General features: G+C 33.8%; 1 protein-coding gene across 1 annotated transcript; it reads left to right on the top strand.

Annotated features, from left to right (window-relative positions):
• The first annotated feature begins 924 nt into the window (after positions 1-924).
• LOC128985120 (trichohyalin-like) lies at positions 925-27,684 on the top strand. Its single transcript, XM_054404501.1, has 19 exons — positions 925-1,053; positions 1,742-1,801; positions 2,696-2,768; positions 3,384-3,477; positions 3,837-4,405; positions 4,932-5,079; positions 5,399-5,502; positions 5,777-5,956; positions 6,418-6,698; positions 7,136-7,261; positions 7,810-7,916; positions 8,196-8,444; positions 11,345-11,448; positions 11,746-11,957; positions 13,183-13,320; positions 13,784-13,960; positions 26,639-26,776; positions 27,074-27,187; positions 27,517-27,684. The coding sequence occupies exons 1-19, from the start codon at positions 967-969 to the stop codon at positions 27,619-27,621; spliced, it is 3,066 nt and encodes a 1,021-aa protein (XP_054260476.1). The 5' UTR covers positions 925-966; the 3' UTR covers positions 27,622-27,684.
• The last annotated feature ends 144 nt before the right edge of the window (positions 27,685-27,828 follow it).

Here is a 27,828-nt window from a genome sequence, read left to right as displayed (position 1 = left end):
TTTGAAAATATTGACGTTACTTTAAATGTACAAACATAGATTTTCAATTCAAATATTGTTTTGGTTTTTCAATTCTACATGTTTGATTTTCAATATTTTTATAAATGTATATTTTAAAATTTAAATTTAAATGATTACGGAATTAATGAGGTGTCACACCTGTCTGCCATGTTATCTTGTGGGACGTCTGGCACTAGACAACACTACTTGCAACGTTGCCAATTCTACCAGTCCGTGGCCTGGAGTTAAAGGTGGCCGTGGTTCAAACCGTAGGGCCTCAGCCCCAGATGACCGATATTTCAACCTACCGACAGTGAAAACGTCGTATTTGGATTTGACCAACATCCCATATAACCAACAATGTCGGTCATGAGATGCCGATGTTATATATATATATCATATGAGATATTTGGATACTCTTTCCATCCTTTTGTAAAATGCATATTTGGTTGACATTAGTGTACTCTGAGGACAACAGTACATAAAAAATGATTCTGTTAGATTATAGCTACTTTTAGTATTTTTGTAATGTTATAAATAAACTTAAAACAGTTATATTACGGCCACCTTTATAAACACTATGCCATGATATTCAATTCTTTGGTTTGCTTAACTTTTACTCTAAGCCTGTTTGTTACTTAGACTGACGACTGTTCGAAAAATGGTTGCTTAGTAACGAAAACAACAAATTTAAACATACAACATGCATGCATAATTGCATTTGCATAATGTGCAAACTATCTGTCACTGTCAGTTGTATTCTTTAATAACATTAATTTAAGATTATTTTTAACTCTGATTCGGTTTGGAAGTAGTTTTTCTTTCTATTTTTATTGTATTTAAATTTGTATTAAATTACTTTATCTTAATTATCTTCTGCTTCTAGATTGCTGTGTGTGTTAAGAGTGTGATAGTATTTCAAGTATTAAAGTTTTATTTTGTTTGTGTTTATAATTTCAATTTATAATGTCATCAAGCTTCTACAAGGATTTGATGGAAAACAATTCTGATGTATCTGAAATAGGCCCTGAAGATTTGGAAAATATTGTCAAGGTACTGTAGGCTTATACAAAAACCTAAACATTGTGTTACCAGTACTGGCATTATATATTGATTGGTATGGTATAGCCTAATGTTTTTAATTTACTAAGGTCTAATGCCACATTTATTTTTTGAAGGACCAATAAAGTACCTAACTTATATACAAAGAGTGATACATTTTGAAGAGTTACTTCTGCCTTAATATCAAAGGCCTTATTTCTGAGTGGTTACTTAGTCCAGACAGGGATGATATTCTGAGCTTATCATCAGCTGATTAGACTCACAAACGCTCCTGAACCCTGAACCCATGAGAGACCAGACCGCTGTTCTCTGATGACTCACTCTCCAACTGGAAGCTTTCCACCTCCCCTTCTCAACTTCCCATGACTTATATCTGTCTCTAACATTAATTTTTAACTTGATAATGCCTTTTTATAATTTTGTTTGTGAAGGCTAGCTTTTTTTACCATTTTTGTCATTTATTCATGTCATTCAATTTCCCCTAACCTATATTTTATTAGACTAACTTATCTTACCTCCCTCATATTTTTTCTAACTTAAAGTAAATATTTTTTGAAGGCTCTTTCTTGAATACACTGCAATATTACAGTTGTATCAATAATGTTTTTATGTCTTGTGTAGTTAGCCTACCTATGTTTCTACTAAGTTATGTTGCACTTGTATATTCCATATGTTTCAGGGAGTAGATGACATAGACGATGCACTTTTTGGCTTCAAACCGAAGCAACAAGACTCTCAGGTAATATTCATTTCTACTTTCCATTTTTTTTACAATAAAGAGGTTCACTCAGTAATGTGTTAAGGGCGTTTTGGCATTAAATATCGTATTGTTGTTGCTCGAAATAAAATTCATAGAATGTACTTGTTGTAATCAATTGTATTTTAATATTCCATTTATGGAATCTATATATATTTCAACGATTACACTTTTCTTTGTTTGAAGTTCTTTGTTGGGGATGGTGAGTTAATGTTGTTCAAAGGTTTATTGCGGACATTTTCCATCACGATGGTAAAAATAAAACAATACACAATGTTTCGGGATCTGGAATCTGATCCCGTCCTCAGGTGAAAAAACTTAACTAACACATTACAACTAACAAAACCCAAACGCCCAACCTATGTTGGAATACACTACAGAGGGTAGCAGTCAAAAAATATGTAGGTACTGTATAGCAGTCAAGTCGTGATACAACATGCAAATAATAACCAATCAATCACAAAACACTGTAGGGTCTTGGTAGCATATCCTGAATGGGTTTGTTGATGGTGCCCCAGTAAGCAGGAAGTGGGGTCAGAGGAGACAGCTGATCACCTTTTTTCGACTGTGAGGAGCTTAATTCTTGAGGTAAAGCCGACAAATACTGGCAATCTGCCGAGAGGGAGTCACCTTCTTAAAGAAACTGATCAATAGCTAGCAGTCATTCATCAGGCACCTGGATATTGAATGTCTCTGAGCGTTGATTAAAACCTCTACAATTTACAATCCGCGGCTTGAGTCATAATGAAGATATGAAATATCCCTACAACGCTAAATCTCTTTGTAACGTTTTATATAGTTGTACATATTGAATAAAGTGTAATCACAATTTATTAAAAATATTTAAAGATCCATTCATTTATTTATATTTTACAGAAAAACGTTATTCCAACGTCAGACGTGATAATGCCTGAAAGGCCGAAATCAGCAGTGAAGAAACAATTAAATGGTAAAGAAAAATTATAAATATTTGACAAAGCTGTACTAAATAAATTTGTATAACCTTATCCTAGAGAATCAGTACAAATATTTAACACATTTCTGGCACCATAATAAGAGTAATAAAAGTTTACAAGTTTAACCATGATTTTGTCATTTAATTATGATCAAATGTCTCATAATGCCAATGACCAAGTGAACACGATTGAATCCTTGGTTTCTTTTCTGAAAAGGTTGATGATTATAAATATTTATGATCTTCCTGATTTCACTTTAAGTTTGTGTACTGAAGTGTATGTACTTTTCCTAAAGGGTAAAAAAAGCAGTAAGGTACTGCAACCATATTGGTCTCTGTGGGACATTTTCCACTCTAATTGCATGTCATGATCGATTTTAAATCAAATGTTATGACGTTCTCTTGTATTTGTATTATTACAATAATTACAATTTAAAGAAGTGTTTTGTTTGGATCAAATATATATTTTCCAAGTCATGTGGTGATTCAAAAATCTTAATCTGGATTCTCTTCCAACACGGTATGTGTGACAATCAATAGTGTAGCAACATTTGGTTTTTTTCGTGTTATCTATATCTTGACATTTTTAACGATAAGATTTTGTTTCAGATTTTCCACCCGAAGATCCATTAGCAGACATTTCTTTATCGGATGATGATTTTTTTGATCTAGCAAAGAAAAGCCCATCAGCTACATTGAAACGGTGGGTATTTATGACCTATCGTATTTAAATTTTGTACATGTACAAGGTTAAGTTTATTTCGTTTTATTATTCAATTTATTTTACAGAAATTTGGTAAACTATCAAAACTATGTTTTTAATTATACACCATAGGTACATTGTTTGTGATTAAAGATGGTCTATATTGTAGATATTACAAAGATCATCAGGGTTTGATCTTTCAATCAATATAATTAAAAATTGAACAGACACATGATAACCAATAATTGGTTTTAGTGACAAGAAAAAACATTCACCTTATCATATTGGTATCTTACAAAAATAATGACTCAACCTGAATTATATTGCCAATTTTAATTCCTATTTCATGACAATTTCAGGGATATCACAGCACCTAAAACTCCTTCCAAAGATAAGCTAACAAAGTCAAAGAAGATTGCCAATTTGTTTGGACTCGATGATGAAGACGATGTTGTAACGGACAATAAGAAGAAGCAAGAAAGCGCAGCAGATTGGCTTGGAATCAAGGAGAGTCCTGTGAAAACTCCTTCTAAACCAATTTTAGAGGAGAGTTTTGGTATTCAAACTTCAAAAACTGAGACACCCAGTAGCTTAACTGCTCAAGAGCCACCCAAAACTCCTAATCTTGATGTGAATCCCAGGCCAGCCAAAAATGTGTCCAAAGAAATAGGAATCCCATTATTAAACAAATCAGAGGGTGAAATAAAAACGCAAGAAAATCAGAAAACAAAACCTGTTAAAGGTGATGAGAGTATTTTTGGATTGCTAGAAGAGAAAAATCAGCAATTCAAAGGGGTTGAAAACATCAAAGAAAAGAAAAGTGCCATTTTTGACGAGCTATTTGGTGACAGCCCTCTCATTCAGAGGAACAAAAGTCGGAGAAATTCTGCTGTGAAACCAGCAGATATGTTGAACATTGAATCCCAAGGTAATACATCTTGTAAATGAGTTGTCTTTACATATTACTTGGTTGACTTAGTTGACACTACTTATTACTTGAACACATAAGAGTTTTCTTGGGTTTCGATAGTCATAGAGATCAAAATTTCTAACTAAAACAAATCTCAATCCTTTTAAGATTTTATATATACCGCTATTTCTTGTTACGTGCAGTCCTAATAAGTAGGATTTAATATACCGTACCTATTTTTTCAGTGCAACTGTGACTAGAAAGTTTCAAAAAAAGGTTAAATTATTTTGCTTTAAACTTATAGTAGTTCAATTTACTGTATCTAAATGTTGACTTCCTTCAGAAGGAGCTGCGAGTTAATTTTTCCCTGACAGCAGCAGTCTTTCAGTTGTCATCGCTTTACGCAGCACTTTACCAAGACCCATCTACCACAAATAGTGGAAAACACAGTTCTGTACACTGATATATCTAGTTTTGTCATTGTATGTTAAGTCAACTCAAAACCTTGTGATGAATCTGTAAATGTTTCTTGTTTTATGATAAGCGAACATTGAAAACCTGCCAAAGGATGGAAAAGATGACAGTTTATCTGCCTTGGGACAATACATTCCGTCTGCAACAACTTCAAAGAGGCCAACTCTGGGACGTAGAAGAGAGCCGACTTCACCTGTTAAACAACAGTCTGTCACTGCGTAAGGAAAACAAAACATCTATCTGTCCATATATGCATACATCTGTCCATACAAACTGTCTAATTAATGAATAGTTTCAATTCGACTCTCCGGTTAGATGTATGGAATATTCAGGCAATTAAATAATTATTTCTATTTGAATATTTCCCCTATTGTGGTTTTATTGTGTGACTTGAATTTAAAACTCTACAAAAACATGTCTGTGTTGTATATAAAAAAAAACTAAGACCTGTAACACTTTAGTATAGGTATTTTAAAATATTATTTATATCTATATTTTTGATTCGTTCTACAATTTCAATCTAATTACTCTGTTAAGATTCCAGAATGACTGGCTTTTGTCACCAGATTCAAAACCACAAGCAAAGAAAGAAACTTCAAAATCAAAGATAGAGTCTACTAAATCAGCAGTAGAAGTCCACGGTATGTGTATGGTTTGTTAGCTATAGATAACATTTGGATTTGGTTTATAAATGAGCTAACTAACCTTAGGTAGGTATTTCATTGTAAATTGTATTCATATACATATACATGTTATATTGTTGACTTACTTTCTTTTGTAAACTCTTTTTATTTTGATTTGTTATGGGGTTTTGATGGAAAATTAATAGCGGACAAGCTGAGTGACGTAGGAATTGTGAATCATTAGTATTTATTTTTTGATATTTTAATATTGATTCCTTTGTGTAATTCACAGATGGTTTACCAACATGGCTAGGGGGTTCCAGTATCACACCGAGCAAAAGCATAGATCCGAAACAGTCCATAAAACATGACGAGGAAAAACAAAAGATAACACCAGCCAAATTAGAAAACAGTCAAACTGAAGATAAAACAAAACAAATAGAACAACCTCTGGAGAAGGATCCAGATCCAGGTACAGTGATCTTTGCTCTATGATTTCCTTCTATGTTTTAAGTACATTAGTTCATTTTTAAGGGCATTTTAGGAAGCATTTACCATAAAGATTTTAAATGGAGAGGTAGTCTCTACACCGGTACACGATCCACAAAAATTGGGTTGAAACATGTGTTATTTTATTGGTTTATTTAAGCTGTTATGTTAAAGCATTGACCTTTTAGATACTAAAGAAGATACCCAATCCACCTATGAACCATCAGTTTGACTTGTTTAAAAAACCTGCATATCCGTCAGCGCAATCTGACGGTGGCTCAACTACACCAATTTTGATGTAAAACCTGGCAAAACTTTAACATGGTAATGGAATGTGTAGTTATATAAATAATCAAAGGTTTTAGGTAGAATTTTTCAATGAACAAGCCTAGAACGATATTCTTGTTTATGACATTAGGAAATTGTGTAATTGTTTTACAACAGCTGACCAGGTGGTGGATTCCTTTAAAGAAGCACTTGCCACCAGTTCAGAACAATCTCAACAAACTACCTTGGCACTGCAGCGAACTGAAGCACAGCTGTTGACCGCTCTGCAGCTGCAGACGACACAGGGTAATCTGACAGCTGTGTGTGCTAGACAACACAGTCTGCTGGACAACCAGGAGAGACAGTTGAGTCAGCTGGTAGCGAGGCAGACAGACAGACAGTCACAGCTAGAGAAACAACTTTCAGCGCAACAACTGAGAATTCAGCATCTTCTGCAGGTGAACTCGATCATATATCACGATAATAAGCTCATAATCAGTCCATCAAGTTCAACCTTATATTTTGTAGGTTTTGTTGTGAGTCAAGGATGAATTATTTACTTGTATGCAAAAAAATGAAATAAATACAATATAAAAACTCTGTTCAGAACGTTTAATGCTATCGCAACCCATGAATTCTCCAGTTTTTGTTTGTCCAGGTAGTAAGAAGGAGAAGCATGCATAGAAATGGTTAACCTGCTTGAAAAAATAGATAAACTGGATCTAGGTTACTCTCCATCTCTGGTATTTTAAAAATTACTGTATATCATCTTTAAGATCTAGGGTCAAAATTGTTAATAAATACAAAAAAAAAAAAAAAAATTAATTCCTACTTTTGATTGAATCAGTTTTCTGAGGACTGGTAGATTCAGTGTTAAATCTTTATGATTTGGCAGGTGCTTGCTGAAAACGTAACAGCAACATCACCTCAAATTGATATCCTCCAACAAGCTATTCCTACAAGAGATTTGGATTCTGAAGAAAACAGTCAGAAGAAAGAGACAGTTGTGAAAGATTTAGAGGTAAAATAAGGTTACAACCATAGTTTTAAAAGATATAACTGAACCTAACTGAAAGTTTGTTCATAATTTAATTTTAATTATCGTTCATTTTGAGACAACAAATTTGTTTTATATATCTACCATAATTTGCTAATCTATATTGACAGATTTAACAATTGAGGAATTCTTTAGTCAGTTGCTAGTGCCTAAAAATATGTTAACATGTTAAAGCTAAGAGATTGTTGGGCAAAATATTTTTCCTCAGGGAATTTATGACTGTTTATTTCTACCTTTGCTACCTCTGCCGTATTTCTGGTTGATGTGCGAAATTCCAGCTAACAAATTCCAAGCCATCTTGCTGGGGCTTACCTAAGGGGTTTCCTCTAAGTTTAGTCAGTGAATAAAAGATAAAAAAAGTGCTATAAGGCTAAACACACACTGGGACAACAAATAATTCATCAAAACTAAAATCAAAGTCAAACAGACTAAAGCTAAATAATGCAATTGAGTGATTGCAGTCAAGCACATTAATTAAAACACCAATGACTATCACTACATTCTGTTTCTAGAGAGAAATTCACAAGGCTAATTTTGAAAATGAAGAATTAAGACTCCGAATGGAGTTAATGGAAAAACATTACAAAATGGAGTATGAATCTCTACAGGTACAACACAGGTATGCTTTTCCCATGATGCAGTGTAAACATTTTATTATTTTTATATGATTATTAGTTAAACATTTTAATAACATATTACAAGGGTGGGAAGTTTTTTATTACGAAGGCACATTAAAATAAAAATAATTTTGGGCATACAATTTGTTATAGCTACGTTTGTTACAGCTACATATCAATTAAACCAAAAAAATTATATCTTTGGTGATATTTCTGTTTCTAGATTGGAGTTATATTGCACTCAACAACATGGTATAATTTTAAATTGTGAATGTTTAAAGGCGAGAAATCGAGTCGTGGGAAGAGAAACTTGCGATCCAAAAGGACTTGTCAAACCAAATGTGCGAAGACTACAAAGAGAGAATCGTAAGACTGAAGGAGAGTCAGGCAGAATTACAGGCTCATCATGATCAGAGGATTCAGAGACTGAGAGAGGAGAAGACAGAAGATACCAAACAGCTGATGGAATTCCATAGGGTTACATTGGAACAGATGATGGCTATCAGTCAATTGGTAGCTCCAGCTGTTAGGTAATAGTGTATAAGTTAATGAAGGTTAACAGAGATGCTTTTAGTGTTTTGTGTGTTTAGTTTGCTAGCTATACCAAACAATTATAGGGTGCTTTGTATGTGTTTGCTATAATAATATAAATAACTAGCTGTACCCACGGGCTTTGCCCCGTTTAACTTCATAAGTATTCGCATGGCTCAATCACGTCCCGGTTGAAGTTCGTTCGCTACGCTCACTCACCTTTAGGTTGGAGCTCGTTCATTGCGCTCACTTGTTTTCAGGTTAGCTCGTTCGCTACGCTAACTCGCCTCCAGGTTGATGTTCGTTCGCTACGCTCACTCACCTTTTGATTGCAAATTAGCTGTTGTCATAAATTTTAAAAAGTCATCCCTTTTATTGTTTATAATACTTTGATAAAGGTTTTTATGTTTTAATATTTAACATTGGAGAATTCAAACGTTGTTAAGTGCACAGGTGTGCTGCGATTGGGGTTTAATACATTTGGACTTATTCAAAAGTAAAATAGTTTTCTGTGCTGCACTCTGTGGAAACACTGTGGCACTATTTCAAATCATGACTAATGCTAATACAGAATGTTGTAATTATTCAAACCTACAAAACAGTTGGTAAAAGTAAACATCTGCTTTTAAATTATATTTATTTGTAAACATTGTAGATAAAAAAAGTCTGACATTGGCCCACTTAAAACCCTCTGGGGCAGAGCCCTTTTGATAGATCTGCACCAAACTTCACTCGAACCATCCTTGAAAGATGCTTAATAATGCCTGAAAGTTTCATTACAATCTGTCGAGCGGTTTCGGAGTCCATAACGTATATACATACACACACACATACATAGTTCCTCTTTTATACAGGGTGAATTTTAAATGAGTTCCCCCCCCTACTTTTTTCTACATTTCTTAAGATATCAACTTCGGACCACGTCAGATTATTGTAGTGTAGTAGGTAAGTACTTCATTTTTACTGGATAAACATTTTTGGCCGCCATCTTGGATCCGCCATATTGGATACAAATTTTTTTTTCAAATGTAAAGGTAGGGTTGTGACCCATTGTTTCAAATTAGAATTTTACGTTGATTACACTGCCGCAATTATTTAAAAAAAATCTTGATCCGTTCTAAAGTTATGAGGACTTTTTATAACTTTATTTTTAGCCCATTTTAACATTGTGCATTTACAAACTAAGACCATAATCTCAAAATAGTGCTAGATAAAGATAATTATACACCACCATTCATTGTCGACCTATTATTACTTGGTTATGACGGATTAATTTTTTTCGGCCGCCATCTTGGATCTGCCATTTTGAGATGTGATAAATTAATTTAAATATGAAGGTGGTGTTGTGACCCACCATTTTGAACTACTTTTTTATGCTGAACTCAATGCCGCAATCCGTTTTTGTTTCTCAGGCTTTCTTGATGAAATATTAAAATTATCTTACTTAAATTTCCAATATTTCAAAAAACAAATATGAAAATGCAAAACAGATTGCGGCATTAAATTCAGCATAAAAAAGTAGTCTGAAATGATGGGTCACAACACCACCTTCATATTTAAATTAATTTATCACATTTCAAAATGGCAGATCCAAGATGGCGGCCAAAAAAATACATCCGTCATAACCAAGTGATAATAGGTCAACAATGAATGGTGGTGTATACTTATCTTTATCTAGCACTATTTTGAGATTATGGTCTTAGTTTGTAAATGCACAATGTTAAAATGGGCTAAAAATAAAGTTATAAAAAGTCCTCATAACTTTAGAACGGATCAAGATTTTTTAAAAATAATTGCGGCATTGTAATCAGCGTGAAATTCTAGTTTGAAACAATGGGTCACAACCCTACCTTTACATTTGAAAAAAATTTTGTATCCAATATGGCGGATCCAAGATGGCGGCCAAAAATGTTTATTAAGTCAAAATGAAGTACTTACTACACTACAATGATCTGACGTGGTCCGAAGTTTATATCTTAAGAAATGTAGAAAAAAGTAGGGGGGGAACTCATTTAAAATTCACCCTGTAGATATAGATAACAATAAGGTAATGAAACATAGAGGAAACATTTATAAGACACAACATAAAAGCTATTCACAAATGTTTTGCAAGATAAAGTTTATCAGTGTAAAGCAAAGTAAACTATTCTACAAAACTAATATCCAATAGGACACCTCCCTCTATCTACCACTAATTCAATCAGTAAAGCATTTAAGCATAATTTTATCATTTTTAAGACTTTCAACACAAGGTGATGCCAAACATGAGGGCCGGCGTGCACTAGCCAGACCACTACTTCGACCTGTCAGATACGGCCAGTTTTACAATAGGTGTACATGGGACAGCCCACCACTGGCTGGATGACCAAACTCCGAGGACTTAGGTCAGGCCCGACTCCCCCAAAATTAGAATATATTGTAATGGCGCGACACTGCCTCCGACTTTACTTCAAACAGTAGGTACTCCTTGATCAAGCAAATGGTGATCACTTGTTTTTTTAAGTGGTGTGTGAAATAACTTCTCTTATAATGTCACAGTAGATTTTGACACTGAGGGTTTTATTATATGTTCTCTCTGGGTCGGGCGTTTGGACGTGGTCGTGGTTGGTCTAGTGTGCACCTGCCCTCAAAGTAAAAAATTACACCAAAAGAATACCATTTTCTGATAAGACCCTTGACCTATATGCCAAATATAGCTTAAGTTTGAAACATAAAGGTAAGAAAGATGAAAAAATATATTTTGTAACTATTCCTTTTCAAGTTAATCAATTTATTTAGATTGAAATTATTGTGATAAGTTTATTGGTTGTATATAAATACATATTAGTATATAATGTACCTATATGAAGGTGACATTTGAATTTTCAGTTCTTTGCACTATTTTGTGAATATTTTGCAGGGAAGAACAAAAACAAACCACTTTTCAGGTTTGGAAACCTTTGGATCCCACACAACTTACTGAAAAGGAAGAAGAAATACTGAGAAAAGAAAATAGGCTGAAAGGTAAACATTTTTAACAACTGGACAGGAGTTGAGAGCAAAGAGTTTAAGCAAATCACATTCAGGATCTGTGATTATGGGTTCAAATTCTATAAATATGTTCATTTCGCAAGTGAAAGACCAACTTGTGCATATTTACTTATTTTGCATATTTATTTTATTTTTTTTTTTATTGAAGATGGTAATTTTTTCATTTAATTGTAAGCTTTTAACGTTTGATTAAACAATCCAATTCAATTGTAAGTGTTCAAATTCGCCATAATAATGTTTTTACTAATTTTTTTTTTTAACTCACCTTAGCTTTACAAGAAAAATTGGAGGCAAAAAAGTCAGCACTTGAAAAGAAATCAGAGGAAATGGATGAAAAAGAAGAACAAGATAGATTGAAATATGAAGAACTATCAAGACAGTTAAAACGCGAAAAGAACCAACTGAAATATCAACAACAACAGTTTGATAAAGAGAAGACCCATACAGAACAACAAAACTATGAACTAAGAAAACAGCTGGAGGTATGATTTATTTTACTTTTATAGAAAGCATTACATTAGTTTCCCTTACCTGTATTTACAGATTGGGGCTGGTCTTTGATCAATGGAATGGGCACACGGGAGGGACTAAGGCTAAAGGTGTAGTGACGTCATATCTCTAGTGGCTAATGTCTTCTTTTGAGGCAACACGATTACCGTAACGAGACGATGTGATTTCAGTGGCGTTTGTGGCATAGTTGGTAGCGTTTCGGATTGGTGTTCAGGAGGTCCCTGGTTCGAAACCAGCCGGGGACATTAACTTTTTGTCAATGATTTTTGCTTAGAATGTGAATACTTCTTAACTGTACATCTTTTGTTAGAATTTGATGCATCTATAATTTTATTTATGAACAGAACTTTTTTTTAATATTGAACCTTTATTTGATTTTTATCTTATATCTTTTTTATAGTATCAGCAAGTTTGGTTGGTTAGGTTAGGTTATGACGGTTTAATTTTATAATACTAAATTTTAAAATTAATTTTATAATTAAAAATTATAAGTAATCATTAATAAGATTTTTATCTTATATAGTTTTTATATCATCAGCAAGTCTGGTTGGTTAGGTTATGTTATGACAGTTTAATTTTAAAAATTAAAAATTTATTTTATAATAAAAAAAAAATTTTTATAATTCAAAAGTTTTAACATAGCGGTTCTAGCGGCGAACGCTGATACTACACGATATGTTAGCTTAGCCTTAGTCCCTCCCGTGTGCCCCACCGTTTGATCAATGCCTACTCGTTTTATGACAGCAAATTGGGCTCCATCTTGAGCAAAACACCAGAAACTAGGTTATTCAAATTTCAGGTCAATTGAAGTAACAACTAACTAGCGATTCATTAATGAATTTTTTTCATTAGAACCAAATAATATTCTGTAAAAATATGCTAAAGAAATTCAGACAAACATACAACTGAGAATATGGTGCGCTAAAGTAAACCACTTAAAATAAAATTTATTAGAAAACTAATCAAAAAGAACCTTATCATTTTAACTTGAAAGAAGATTGTTGAAACTAAACAAGTTGTATCTTTAGGTGGTAATGGATATTCAATGGAATTGATAGCCACTGTTTGGTTCACCAATGTCCATAATTAGAATGCCTCTTTTCTGCTATCTGCCATGTGTCCTTTTATTATATCCTAAATGAATTAATATTTATTGTCTAGCATATTTGTGGTACTACTTTAGAATGATTGTTGCAGGATATGCAAGAAAGAATACTTGCCGAACAATCTTCTCTTGCTTCTGAAAAGTTAAAACTCATGGAGGAAAAAGCCAAACTGGATGCTTTAGCAAAACTGCAGGGAGTCAGTGGTTCTGCGACATTCGATGTTTTACAAGTGAGATATAAGATATGTAAAGTAGGATAAGATGATTGATAGGTATACATGTAAATTAATACTTGATCCAAATTAGGTTTGGACTAGGTAGGAGTGAGTTTGCTATCAGGGAAATACATACAACGGTCAAAAAGATCTGTAGACATATAGCACGATCGCCAGGGGGAAATTCACCTTGCAAGTTTGCAGTAGTTTTTACGGCTCCTAGGGAGGGCATTTCGGTAGTGGGAGTATAGCTGATGAGCTGTACTGGTGGTATTGTAATGGTGGTTTCTTATCTTAACGATTCTGCGTCACTAATTCTCATATAAAGAAGCTCCTAGTTCTTAGAAGATAATCATAAAATTTAACACGCAGCTGAAATGATTTGATTGGTTTGACCAATTTCTTTTTCTCACTTCTCTTGCTCATTACATTTAAAGCTGAAAAGTGTTCATATATGAATTGATTTTCTCTTTTGTAGTCTAAGGCAGAAGTCCATGGGGCTCTTGAAGCTGCAAGAGATGCTGAGCTACAAGTTGTAGAGGAGAGAAGGAAGTTGAGGGAAAAGGAACGCCTTCTTGACACCGAGCGCTGGAGAGTGAAGGAAATGGAGGAAGATTTTACAGCTCGAGCAGAGCATTTGGATCGTCTGATGCAGGTATTTTATACCTCTAAATTGTATCGAACTTCAGCTAATACGCGGTTTACCAATTTGAATTGGGGTTATAAACGAAAACATAACCTTTCTTAGAAGTTTTGAGTGATTATTAGTTTATAAAAACCGGTCGTAGGTAAAGTAGTGTACGCAACTCGCGTAAATAGTGTTATGGCTATCTTCAGTTAACACTATGTTTACGCGACCAAACTAATATAAATGGGAAGATTGTATTCGAAAAGGAAGTATCTAACATACGACGGCCCTGAAGGGACATTCTGTTTCTTTTTGTCTTTCATTCTACTTCGACTTTTATCTCAAAGTACTTCGACATTTCTAGTCTAGTCTAACTTCAACTCAACTTCAATACGAATACGTTCATTGGTTCATTCCACTGAGCTAGTTCATTCTGATCTGTTCTAATGTTCTGTTTCTGTCAAACTTCGTTCTCTGTCTCTGACTATGACCTCTGTCACTGTCGGCCAGCCAATTTTACCATCTTATAGCGACAGCGGAAGCGGGAAGAGAAATAATACATTAAATAAAAAAATTACTAATACAGCTAATTATTAATACGCTTTCCCGAGCTTGTACTTTTCCTTGTACCACTGTGTATGCATCTGTAAGTCAATTGATAATATTTCAAATTATAATTTATGTGTTTTTCTTTTGACGCCTTTCTTTCTGGCTCCATCGATTGTTCTTGAACGTTTCAAGGCTTCTTATAACTTAGAAGTACAGGAACTGAAACTGAACGTTCTGAAAGTTCCCGTTGCATTATTTTGTAATACTGGAACTGTAACAGAAAACTGGAACGGGAACGGGCTGTGGAGCATTTTGACGTGCGAATAGTCACTTCGTTATAACAAACTATAACAAGCACATTCAAGAATAAAGTCGAAGTACTTCGAGAATAAAGTCGAAGTACTTCGAGAATAATGTCGAAGTACTTCGAGAATAAAGTCGAAGTACTTCGAGAAAAAAGTCGAAGTACTTCGAGAAAAAAGTCGAAGTAAGTACTTTGAGAAAAGAGTCAAAGTACTTCGAGATAAAAGTCGAAGTAGAATGAAAGACAAAAAGAAACAGAATGTTTCTTCAGGGCCACTAACATGAGTGAAGGGGAAGTATTTTAATATTCATTGTTGAGGTCAGAAGTGAGGGTGGATTTGGTGTTATTGTATAATAAGGGAGGGAGGGGGAAAAATCAATATCAACCAACAAAACTCCATAAAACATCTGGAAATCTACTTATTCTTGAGGTCTTCAAGGTCAGGGGCTAGGGATTGTTTATGTACACTTAGCTGATACTAATGCCTTATCTATTTTATAACAAACAAGATTTTGAGAATTTAATAGTAATTTGTTTTATTTCTAGATTTCTTGCACATATTTTTTTAGCGAATTTCCCATATAGGGAATAAGCTATTACCGTAGTACTCACGGTAAGACCTGGACCCGGGACCGATTTTTTTTTTCGTTTTGAGGTCCCTAGAGGTCAAAAACACCATCCGTTCAAATTCATATATATATATATATATAAATAAAATTAGAGTTTTGTCTGTACATTGCTCAGAATCATACATTTTTAGGTTATTTTTACGTTTTATACATTAAAGAAGCCGATACAAGTCTCATCTAAATTTCTGTCCGTCTGTCTGTCTGACACACTCAAGATGGCATTTTACGCAATCTTCTCCAGGAAAACGAGAGTACCTATCAAGACCCAAGTCATTTTAATGTATTCACTGGATTGGCGAGAGTGTCTTTAGCCATTAAAATATGGTCTCACTACTTTGTAATTAAAATTACGGCCGTTCAAAAATGCAGTTTTGTGCGATTTTTGTCAAGTTTTCTTCCAATTTGTATTACATAATCATCTATGAAACATTGAACAGCTGTTCGGATCAAGATTACTTTTTCTAGCTGTCACTGAAATGTTGTTTACAAACACCACAACCATTTCCGATCACGTTTTGAAGGCAAATCTATGAAACATTGAACAGCTGTTCGGATCAAGATTATTTTTTCTAGCTGTCACTGAAATGTTGTTTACAAACACCACAACCATTTCCGATCACGTTTTGAAGGCAAATCCCATCCAAGTGAGATTAAAAACGTTTTTATTACATAAAGGATTTAATTAATCGCAAGTGGAATAATATAGTGTAACCGTAAATTAAATAACTAGGCATCATCCAGGTCAGGAACCAGAAATATGTGTATAAAATTGTTTTGGAGTTTTGATAACCAGAAAGAAGACATTGAATCAAGATTGAATCAGTGTTGTATACGGCTGGGAAACTTAAATTTACTAATGACCGTCGCCAATAGCTTAGAAACAATGTTCCACTCATTGACGGCTCTTCAATGGCGGTTGTGTAAAGTGTAAAGCAAAAAATTACAACTGCAGTGGGTGATTGTAACAGAGGTTTACGGATGATGCTGAACTCGATTTTCCAATGTGTCACTTTCTGTTCCTACCATTGACTATATAAAGTCAATAGTTCCTACTCACCGTGTGATGCAATCGCTGGACCATACAAATGACTTGATTGACTTATTTTTATTCTCTTCTCTTCAATTTTGTATTTTCATTTTCATTTCAGGTTCAGTTTCAGTAACTTACCTGAGATAGTTATAGTTCTACAAGTAACAGTTAGTGCGTTCCGTAATTCTGTAATGCGGCAAGCAGTAGCAGACTTGAATAGAAGGTAGATAAAGGAAATCAAAACGACAAATATCTTAAGTTACCTTAGTTAATATTCGTGGCCTCTGAAACATTTTTGCACTGTTATTTCCTGGTAAAAAGTGAGTCTTCTACTTTAATTACTTACAATTAACGTAATATATCAAGTATCTGGAGAGAACATTTCATAGGCTTAAGAATAGGTTAGGTAAAAAAAAACAAAGTACCGGCAAATAAAACTTAAAACAGCCGTAACTCCGTTAATATTTGAGAGCGCAAAAAAATCTTTGCACCATTATTTTCAGCTAAAAATCTAGTTTCTAGTGATAAATCTATATAGGTTCCCATGGTCAGGTTCGTCGCAATAAATACCCAAGGCCCTTCTACAAGCTGGATGAATTCCTTGAATTGCCTGACGTCGATATTAAATTTTCAATTCTGTCTGTCTGTGATATAGCCAAAGGCTGCAATGTTTCTTATAAGTATTTATCTGTCTGTTTGTAAGTATTGTATTTAAAATTTTACATTATTTTCTTGACCCCAGCTATGTTTTTACTAATTTAGCCTATTATAAAACACACTGCAAGTATTGTTTACACTGTGCACCTGTTTATATGTTTGCTCTAGTCTTTGCATGTTTTTATAGCCTACAGTATTTTATTTTTAAGATGACTGTGATACTTTGCATGTATACACTGCACTTGTTCATATTAAGTTTGCTCTTATAGTGCCTGTAAACTGTAGGCTACTGTGCATGTAATATAGGCCTACATAGCGCTTTACGATGGATAAAAATTCTTGATTCTTAACTCAGAATGTAGCCTATGATAGGTTGTTATTTCAAATATTTCTGTCAAAAATGTTGTGTTAAATAGGCCTAGGCCCTACTTCTAGCATACTTAGCCTACATTTGTGTGTTTTCTTAATTGTGTTGTAGGAAGTGAAGTTAATATGAGAAAAATAGTATTTAACTTATCTACTAGGCTATAACTTACTTAACTTAGGTGCCTCCAAACAAATTTCTTAGGTTATCGGTTTTTACCTCCTGAATATCGCAGTCTATCCTTCGATTCGATATTTTCATTCGATATATCGTTTGATTAGTTAGGTTAGGTTAACCTTACCTAACTAACCAAACGATATATCGAATGAAGCAATCGATTAATCGATATATCGATTGATATTTTCATTCGAATGAGTGTAGGACGTCAAGTAAAGTGCAGCCATGATTTGGGCTAGCTCGGTTGTGTGTGTTAAATTTATATTGTTTAAGTTAGAGTGATAATTTTTTAGCTTTAGGTACAGAAAGAATCTTACCACAGATTATCTCATAGTTTCACTGACATCATCTTTTATGTAAAACGTACGTGGACAACTAACCGTCCACAACACAAGAGCATGATTCAATCAACCAATCAACAATCAACCATCGGCTGCGCTGCAGGCTGCAGGTGCAGGTGCAATTTCAAAAATCAACATGCAACTGCTAGAGTCAGTGTTGCCAGTTGCCACCGCGTTGTTGCGATTTTACCCTAAATGCGGGCTAAAATTACCCTAAATTACCCTAAATCTACTTTGAGTTACCCTAAAAATTACCCTAAATGTTAATATTGGCGTTTAATGCTATAAAACATTGTTAAAATCATATAAATCTTACATAAGGTGGTTAATTATACTAAATGAAGTTCCAATATCAATCAATTTATGTAAAATTATACTCAATTCTAAAAAAACATCCCGAAAGAAGAACAAAATGTTGATATTCAGCTCTATCGTGGATACGGAAAATATCGAATCAAGAAGTAAGAACTATCGTATTTTTTACTGTATCGACCCTACTACTGTCTTTTGGACAATCATATTTAAAGTACAGTACGGTACCACCAAAGCTATACATAGTAGTAATTTCTTTACACAATTTGTAAAATAGTCCAGTTTAATTCAATTTAATCACATAATTAAATATCAAACCCAGTAATGAATAATATTTCATATTTTATTAGGCCTATAACGTGTTATAGAATCGAATACATTCCAAAACAGATAATTCACAACTATTGATAAGATCAATTAGGATAACTTATTACGAAAAATCCATCATAGCAATAGATTTAAACCGGTTGAATCGAATATGATGACTTGGCCATAGTATGTAATAAACGTTTTTTGCCAAATTTTGAAGTTTTTTTCATGTTTATAGTAAAATTTCCATTGTTATGCTAACTTTTAGTTTTACCCTAAAATTACCCTTAATCTACCATTACCCTAAACGTTACCCTAAGACCAGTAAATTACCCTAAAAAAGGGTAATTACCCTAAAAGTGGCAACACTGTGCTAACGCTGCTAACTTGCTAAAAAAAACCTCAATTGACAAGTCCCACCAACCGATCACATGGCCAACCTAACAACACGAAACTCCGAAACAAAACCAGCAAAAACAGTGGTACGTTTTTTAAACACAGAGTGGCCCTCGTGGGTTACTCGTTACTCCAGTTAGCTCAGTGACCAACAGACTAAAATAAAACGGTGTTATGACTTGTTGACTTAAGGTAACACAGTAGGGAGTATGTTTTATCTATGACAGTACTCAAATATAATTTTTTTTTATTATTTAGTTTTGTAGAACAGACTTTTCTGAACACGTAGATAATAAAAATTAAGGAAGAAAAAAAATATTTTTAAAATTTTCAGCTACTTTTATAAACTATTGCAGCCTAATTTAGCATGTCCAAGGTCCTACTACTAATCAAGACGCAGAGGGTACGCAGTCAAGTATTAATTTTTTTAACATTTTTTATTATTTAGTTTTGTAGAACACACTTTCCTGAACACGTACATACCAAATATTATGGGAGAAAGAATTATTTTAAGCTATACAGCGACTTTTATACACTCTTACTTTAGCATGCCCAAGGGTCCTACTACTACCCGTGACTGTACCCCCTACTTTTGTCGTTTTCCGAAAGTCAAGTGGTTTTTAGTCAGGTACACTTTTCTTCCTCAATTATAATCCAATTTCAATAAAAATTGGTGTGTGTGTTCCTCATATGATGAGGAACAATAATACGAATCAGTTTCCATGACAACCAAAAACCTTTGAAATAAAAAAATATTTTATGTTAAAAAATTATAAAATATTTTATACAATTTTAAAAATCATACTAACAATTTAATTTTGCTCCAAAACCTTTTTTGCTTCATATTATTGTTGGTAATAATGTATTAAACATAGTACAACAATTTCAAGTTGATAGGTTAATATTTGTAAAAGTTATGTGTACCTAAAAACTGTAATTTTAACATGGGCGGGATAGGGAGTACTGTGTCACCTTAACGCTGGGGTATCGTCGCTATTGGATGTAGGTAAAGACTCGAAGGGTATGTGCATAAAATAGTGACGTGACGACGTATGAAATCTATTCACAAGTGAACATATTATTGTTTCATCGTTCTTTCATTTATGACGTTTTAAAGGTAAAACTCGTAGATAGATAGATAGATAGATAGATTTATTTGATCATTAAACATTATACATAAAATGCAATAGATCATGTCAATATAGTAAACAAGGTAATCAGAGAGATACATGCAATCAAGCTACATCAATTAAGGTTTACATGCACAAAAAATAGGTACTTATAAGATAAATTATGAATAATACAGACAGGCTTACTAAATAATATATGCAATAGTAATTAAGTATAAAAAAGTTAAATTACAGTGGGCGACATACTTGAACCTTTGGTAGAACCTTGGAGGCTTTTCTTACCGATTCGATTTCGATTCCCGCAACTTAACTTTTTAGAAAAGAACTTTAATGTCATTTTTTCAGGACTGGTAATACATACACGCTGTGAAATTTTTACCATGTAGTCTTATAGTAGTGACTTATTCTACACAGAGATATAAGGATTTCATAATATCTTTGGTAGGAGCTTTAATTGTAGGAGCCTGAAAAACAATTCGATTTATTTTGGAAACAAAAATTTTTAAAATCTATAAAAACCCATAAAATAATTATTTTTTTTTATTTTAAATGAAAAATATTGTGTCTGTGACTAGTTTATTAGTTAATATGAAAGTATACCAAGTTTCGCTATCCTACCTGTTCTAACTCCTGAGAAAAGTGACATTTAGTTAACATTACTAAAGATATGACCTCGGACTCCCCTTAGTTATAACATTATTTTTATAATCATAAAATAATTTAATTTTTTTTATTGTAAAATTAAACTGTCATAACTTAACCAACCAAACTTGCTAAAAACATAAAAAAGGTATAAGAGAAAAATCGAATGAATGTTTAGTAATCTAAAAAAAATGTTCTGTTCATAAGTAAAATCATAAATGCCTCAAATTCTAACAAAAGTTGTACAGTTAAGAAGTGTTCGCATTCCGAGCGTAATCTTTGACAAAAAGTTATGTAGTGTCGCCGCTCGCCGGCGGGATTCGAATTGTTTCCACTCCATCATTATTTACGGAACCAGGCTCTGGGGCCATTCTTCTGGTGTAAGTAAAATTCTAGTGTTGCAAAAGGAGGCTGTCAGGGTGCTGAGTGGAGCCCAGTACCTGAAACACTGCCTTCCTCTGTTCCAACAAAACCGCATCATGACTGTTATAATGTATATATCTTTCAATGTCTTTTAGAAATTAAGGCAAATGAAGTGCACCTTTTAAGAAACAACCAAGTACATAACTATGCCACAAGAAATTGTTTAAATGTTTTTGCGCATAGACACAGGCTGAGCAGAACAATTAAATGCTTCCCTGTTTCAGGTTACAGATTTTTCAACCATCTAACAGTAGCCGTAAGGGACTTGCCTATTTCAAGGTTCAAGGCAGTAATGAAGGACTGGTTGATAGAAACCCCTTTTTATGGCCTGTCTGAATTTTTTAAAGTAGGGCTAACAGTTTTGTAATGCTCATGCACTGCCTTGCATGGCTATTTTCTTGCCTGTTTTTTTTGCATGGTTTTGCTTCAGTTTCGTTTTGCATGGTTTTGTTTGTTTCCTGTATTAGCCTATATTTATCTAACTTGCATTTATTTGTGAATCAATTAAGAGATGGACTATTTATTCTTTACTTATTTGTATTGTAAGTGACTTAGCCTATTGCTCTGCTTAATGGCCTAATAAATCATTGAATCATTGAATTGAAGACCTCCAGAACACCTGTCTCTTGTTAGCAGGACCTTGTCTACTGTTTTTTATATTTTAAATGTCCATCAACATTTGTTGCAATTGTTAATTTTTATAAATTTTTATCTTAATATCTGTATTTTGTTGTTGGTTCATATAATTTATTCTTTGTTAAATTTTCATATTTATTTACAAAATGTATTTATTGTTAAATCACACTCCATACTGTTGGTAATCCACAGAGCTAACACAAAAAAAAATTAACATATTGGACATGTTAGTTGTAATGTCTAGCCTGACTGTAGCCATGCTATATACACATGACAATTGTCAATGCATTTTTGTAATGTCCAATGACAAATAAATATTTCTGATTTCTGATTTCTGAAACGCTATCAACTACGCCACGAATTCCGATGGACATATCGTCTCGGCCTCGTTACGGTAATAGTGTTCCCCACGAATACTAGAAAAATACCGGTATGGACCATCTTACATAAACAAATGATGTTGTTGGGGCCGCCTTTTAACTACAGGCCGCGGCCTGGTAGAATTGGCAACGTCGCAAGTGGCGTTGTTCAGTGGCAGACGTTCCATAAGATAACATGGCAGACAGGTGACATCAGGTCATTAATTCGCACTTTATTGATTTAAATTTATATTTATGAACATAAATTTATTAAAATATTGAAAATAAAACATACAGAATTTAAAACCGAAACAATATGAATTAAAATCTATATCTGTACATTTTTAAGCGGAGTCAATATTGTCATAGTTCAGTAACCAATCTTTCGTAAATACACAAATACCATTAGCTGCTTCCAAACAAAAACAGCGTTACAACACCACTTGCGACGTTGCCAGTTCGAAGGCCGCGGCCGTTAAAGGCGGCCGTGCCCGAATCCTATACTAATAGCATTGAACATATGTTTTTGCCGTTCTATTTAAGCAATATTAAATTATGTTTATTTTCGGGCCAAAAACATCATTTGTTTATGTTTATGATCCATACACAATTTTTATTTCAGCTACAGTTTTGTTAATAGGCAAAATAAGAGCATTCTATTGGCTGAGGGAACACCATTACCGCAACGATACGGCTAGGAGCCATTGGTCTCGGTGGTCTAGTGGATAGCGTGCCGGGCTAAAAATCTGATGGTACCAGGTTCGAATCCCATCGATGGCATAAACTTTTTGTCTAAGATTTTTGCATTATCAGCAAGTTTGGTCAGTTTTGTTAGGTTATGACAGTTTAATTTTATAATTAAAACCTTATAGAATTTAATTTGAGCTATTTATAGTTTTATTTTATGAACAGACCTTTTTTTTCGATTAGTAAACATTCATTCAATTTTTTTATTATCAGCAATTTTGGTTAGGTTATAACAGCTTAATTTTATAATTATAAAATTATAAAACTGAATTTGAGGCATTTATAGTTTTTATTCATGAACATAACTATTTTTTCGATTAGTGAACCTTCATTCAATTTTATCATTATCAGCAAGTTTGGTTAGTTAGGTTAGGTTATGACAGTTTAATTTTATAATTAAAAAAACTAATTTTATATTTTTTTTAGTTTTATAATATTTTTTTAATTTATAATTTTTAAACTCTCATTTTGCCCGTATTAAAAACTGCAGCTGAAATAAAAATTGTGCCGCCGGGCGCCGCCTGGAACTGCGATTGCGAATTGCGACTATTGCGACTGACTGCGAGTTCCGACTTCCGTTCCGTTTCATCCCCACTACCACTCACTCACTAACCGCACCGCACCGCAGTCCACCTCATTAACCCTTGCCGACAGACCGCCACCACCCACCACTGCTCGAGCGAACACCATTACCGCAACGATACACTGGACAGCCGTTTGTATGTCTCGATGGTGTAGTGGATAGCGAGGATACAGGAAATAAATATGATCTTATGTCTTATGTCTAGCGCACTGGGTGACCGGGCTGATAATTTGGAGGTAGCCGATTCGAAACCCACCGGAGGCATTAACTTTTTGACTCGAATTTGTATCAATATCAGCAAGTTTGGTTGGTTTGGTTAGGTTATGATAGTGTAATTTTATAATTAAAAAATTATAGAATTGATTTTGAGACATTTATAATTTTATTTTATAAACAGAACAATTTTTGTTATTAGTACTTCATTCGAAATATTCATTATCAGCAAGTTTGGTTGGGTTATGACAGTTAATTTGGAGGTAGCCGATTCGAAACCCACCGGAGGCATTAACTTTTTGACTCGAATTTGTATCAATATCAGCAAGTTTGGTTGGTTTGGTTAGGTTATGATAGTGTAATTTTATAATTAAAAAATTATAGAATTGATTTTGAGACATTTATAATTTTATTTTATAAACAGAACAATTTTTGTTATTAGTACTTCATTCGAAATATTCATTATCAGCAAGTTTGGTTGGGTTATGACAGTTAAATTAATTTAAATTTAATTTAACCTACAAACGACACGTTTTGACAGCGACAGTGATAAAGATAACAATTTCCCATGAACAGTTCGGCTATGCACGGTATGATGCGTTCTGCACGGCGCGGTGGTGGGCAGTGGCGGTCTGACGGTAAGGTCTCGTGTCCACCTCCACCAGTAACCAGTCCAGCCAGAGTCCAGAGAGTCCACACAACAGGCACACCGCACAACACAATTTGAATTCACATTCCCAAGAGACGGACGAGCATGCTCGCGAACATGCTCTCGAACATATGGTCGTCCCCACAGACGGGCGAGCATGCTCGTGTTCGGGCTCGCCAAGTCCGACGAGCCGAGCGCCGAGCCCAACATGCATGCAACATGCTTGCAGCATTTTTGAAATCGAAATTTCATTGTGCTTAACACACTATTTTAATTGCACAACAACTGCCTGTGCGTAATATAAATTATCAACTCAGTTTACTATAACCTACACTTTACCTTCCTAATCTAACCTAACTTCAAAACACTTAATACAGTCACGAATCCGCATAAGCCCGACTTGCCTTCCACACATGCCTAAAAAAAATCATTCTGAAATAATAAGTTATTCAGTGCCGTGTTGTTTCTTAGATGTTTGTAGCACATGTACTTTACAGCCAATAGGCCCATAGCCCTTCTCTTGGGTACGTGTGGTACGTATGCTTACCCAATTATTTATAACAACCCTTTCGACAACGATCCTTGATACCGGTACTTTTCCATAGAATACACGGCCTACCCAGGTACTTAAGAAATAAAATTATAAACGTCCAAAAACCCAACGTTGTGTGATTTTTGTCACATTTCCTTATAATGTTAATATATATACCAGCAACCATTGTTTAGAGAATACGTAATCTATTAAATAACAGAAAGTTATGTTGTATAAGGTTTTTTTTTCAAACTGACACCGATAAGTTTACATTAAGAGTTGTGTACAAATAAAGCAATTAATGGGAAATAACTTTGATTGCCGTTAACTTTTTACGAGAAAATCCAAAACCAAGAGATCAATAACCTTGATTAACGCATATAATTGGTCGGCTGTACTACAGTTCTTAACTGTAAACGTTGGTTTTTGGTACGGTACTGGTTCTTTTCCTTTTAACCTTTAGTAGCAGCAAGAATCATTTTTACGTACCAACACATCACAGTAATTTACAAATTAGTTACCGTTGGTGTTGTACCTTATTTATTACAGGCGTAGGCCTGTTCAATTTAATTGATGTCTTAACTGTATAATTTTTGCTTTTTCTGTCTGGATTCCAAAATGTTATGCTAAGAAAACTATAACGCATTTTAGTAAAACATTTATTCAGCAAACCATCATGAATTGTTCAAACACTTTGAACGTTGTTTATGTATCAATAGTTTGTGGCCTATTTTGGTAATTTTTATTACAAATTACCAATCTAAATCGTCTATAGTAGGCCTACTGTACTTCATTTCATATAGCAAACCGATTCAGATAGCATTTCAACAGAATTTCGAGTCATCTCCGGTCCAAGCAAATATAAATTGTTATGATCAAACTTAAAGGCATTAACAAAGATTTCAAGTACTAATTTTATATGTACCTTTTTATGCTTAAAGCGTAGCAGATTCCCTAATTAAGTTCGGTATTTTTGTGTGTATGTATGATGGTAACGCATTAATGTCCTTGTTTCTCAATGTTTCACGGAAAGGACAAGAGCGCCTTGATAATGAAAATGTCAACCCGAATAAAGTGTTAAATTAAGAGGTTGAGGTAGTACCTTAAATACTTTTAACCATTATGTTATAGTCCTTTAAATTCTGAACAAAATTGTACAAATCCCATTTCCGTATATTTACTCTCACCGCTTATACATGATAAAGGTTGTTGACAAACTTATGGGAGAAAGTATGTGTCAGAATGCTGATACCGTTTATTTAGTCATTGGATATAACATATGGACCAACAAGATCCGGGTGACATTTAATTGCGAAGCATTAGTTTTGGCTTGAAACTGTCAGATACTGTATTTGCGAAGGAATAGTTTTGTCAGCATATCTGAAAGTATGCAAACCAACTGTTGTAGTTTGTTTGTTTATAAACATATTTTGCCCAAATTTGGAAAATGTTTTTATTTCTTACAAACTATTAACATTTTACATAAAAAAACACTTTTACCCTCCCTGTTGCAGCAAACCTAAGTATGTTTTAAACTGATTCTATTTAAATAGGGAATAAATGTGATATTTTTAAGGAGACATTTTAGTGTAAATCCATTCAGGGAAATGGAAATCCGCTTAGTCTGCAGGTTTGCTGCGGCGGGGGTATTTTGAGGGCAGGAGTGCAATTTAATTGTGTGTGTAGAGTTGATTTGTATACCTTTGGTAAATCCATTATTCAGTTGTCAGAAGCAAATCAACAACAAGGCCAACAAGCATTGGAGGAAGCAAAACTACTGGAGAAAAGGGCTGAAGAAAAGCTTCAAGAAGTAGAAAGAAGGAAAACAGAATTAAGAGAGAAAGAGAAGAATTTGATGAAGGTTGGTAATAGCAATATTTGATTGGAAATTAAAAATGGAATTTGATTGTGTACTACCTTTATCTCAATAAACACGTAGACGAAAACATTTTTTCGGTATGGGGGAGGAATGATATTTGATCTAGATTTAGGTTTTCAAATATATACCCTTGTTTCAATGTAAAAATTTTAACACACAATGTTGTTAACAATGTTGATAGGAACAATGGAATAAACAGTTGTTTCCATTGTTCAATTTTAGTTATAAGAATCGATCACTTTAAAGTTCATGAATCTTAATAAAATATGTAAATTTCAGATCAAACTTGATATTGCTCAAGAAGAAATCAGACTTAGTCGTAAAAGAGAGCAGTTAGAACATATTCTGCCTTCATTGTCAAACGAGGAAGCTACTACACTTCAGCCTATAAAGGTAGGTTTGATCAAACTATTTGTGGTAATGTGTTGCGTTGGCAATCATTGACACATTTTGCCAATGGGTATTGACATAATTACAGTACCATTGGGTATCATTATCATACTTTGTTTGTTGAAACAGTTGCAAAAATTTAAACAGCTTTGAAGACTCAACATTGCATTCTTCAGTTGATTGTTTAGACTGACTGTTTTAAATACCTTAACTGTTTACACAGTAGTATACATATCTATCTATCTATCTATCATTAACTTCACAAATTAAATTAATCCTTTAGTGTTTGGTTTAGAACAATATATGAGTAAAGTTTTTGCATTTGTTTACAGGATGTGATTGATCCAAAAATGCTGATAATGCGATTAAGAGCAGAAAGAGAATTCGAGGTTAGATCCAACACACAAACATCGGAGAAAGAAACAACCATCCCGTAGCAGAATTTAACCCAATCTAGTCAATAAAAGTGATCTGAATATGAGCGATGCAAAAATAATATATGTTCTTCATAATCCTAGATGTTGTGTTGTAGCTGTAAAAGTTTTATACATAAAGTTTTATTTTATCTTAACTTTGTATTACTTATTTCAGTAAAAAACTACACAATACATCTTACCAACTTTCCGTATTCCACAAAACTAATA

This window comes from Macrosteles quadrilineatus, unplaced genomic scaffold, assembly GCF_028750875.1.
Source record: "Macrosteles quadrilineatus isolate MER2022 unplaced genomic scaffold, UCM_ALF_1.0 Scaffold_2__2_contigs__length_208266976, whole genome shotgun sequence".
NCBI classification, from domain to species: domain Eukaryota; kingdom Metazoa; phylum Arthropoda; class Insecta; order Hemiptera; family Cicadellidae; genus Macrosteles; species Macrosteles quadrilineatus.
This window is presented reverse-complemented; position numbering and strand designations above follow the sequence as displayed.

Bases quoted from the DNA above. Each gene is read 5' to 3' on its own strand.
- LOC128985120 (XM_054404501.1), top strand. From the start codon at position 967: ATGTCATCAAGCTTCTACAAGGATTTGATGGAAAACAATTCTGATGTA. The intron at 11,958-13,182 runs GTATGATTTATT...TGATTGTTGCAG, and splicing joins AACTAAGAAAACAGCTGGAG to GATATGCAAGAAAGAATACT. The intron at 27,188-27,516 runs GTAGGTTTGATC...ATTTGTTTACAG, and splicing joins CTACACTTCAGCCTATAAAG to GATGTGATTGATCCAAAAAT.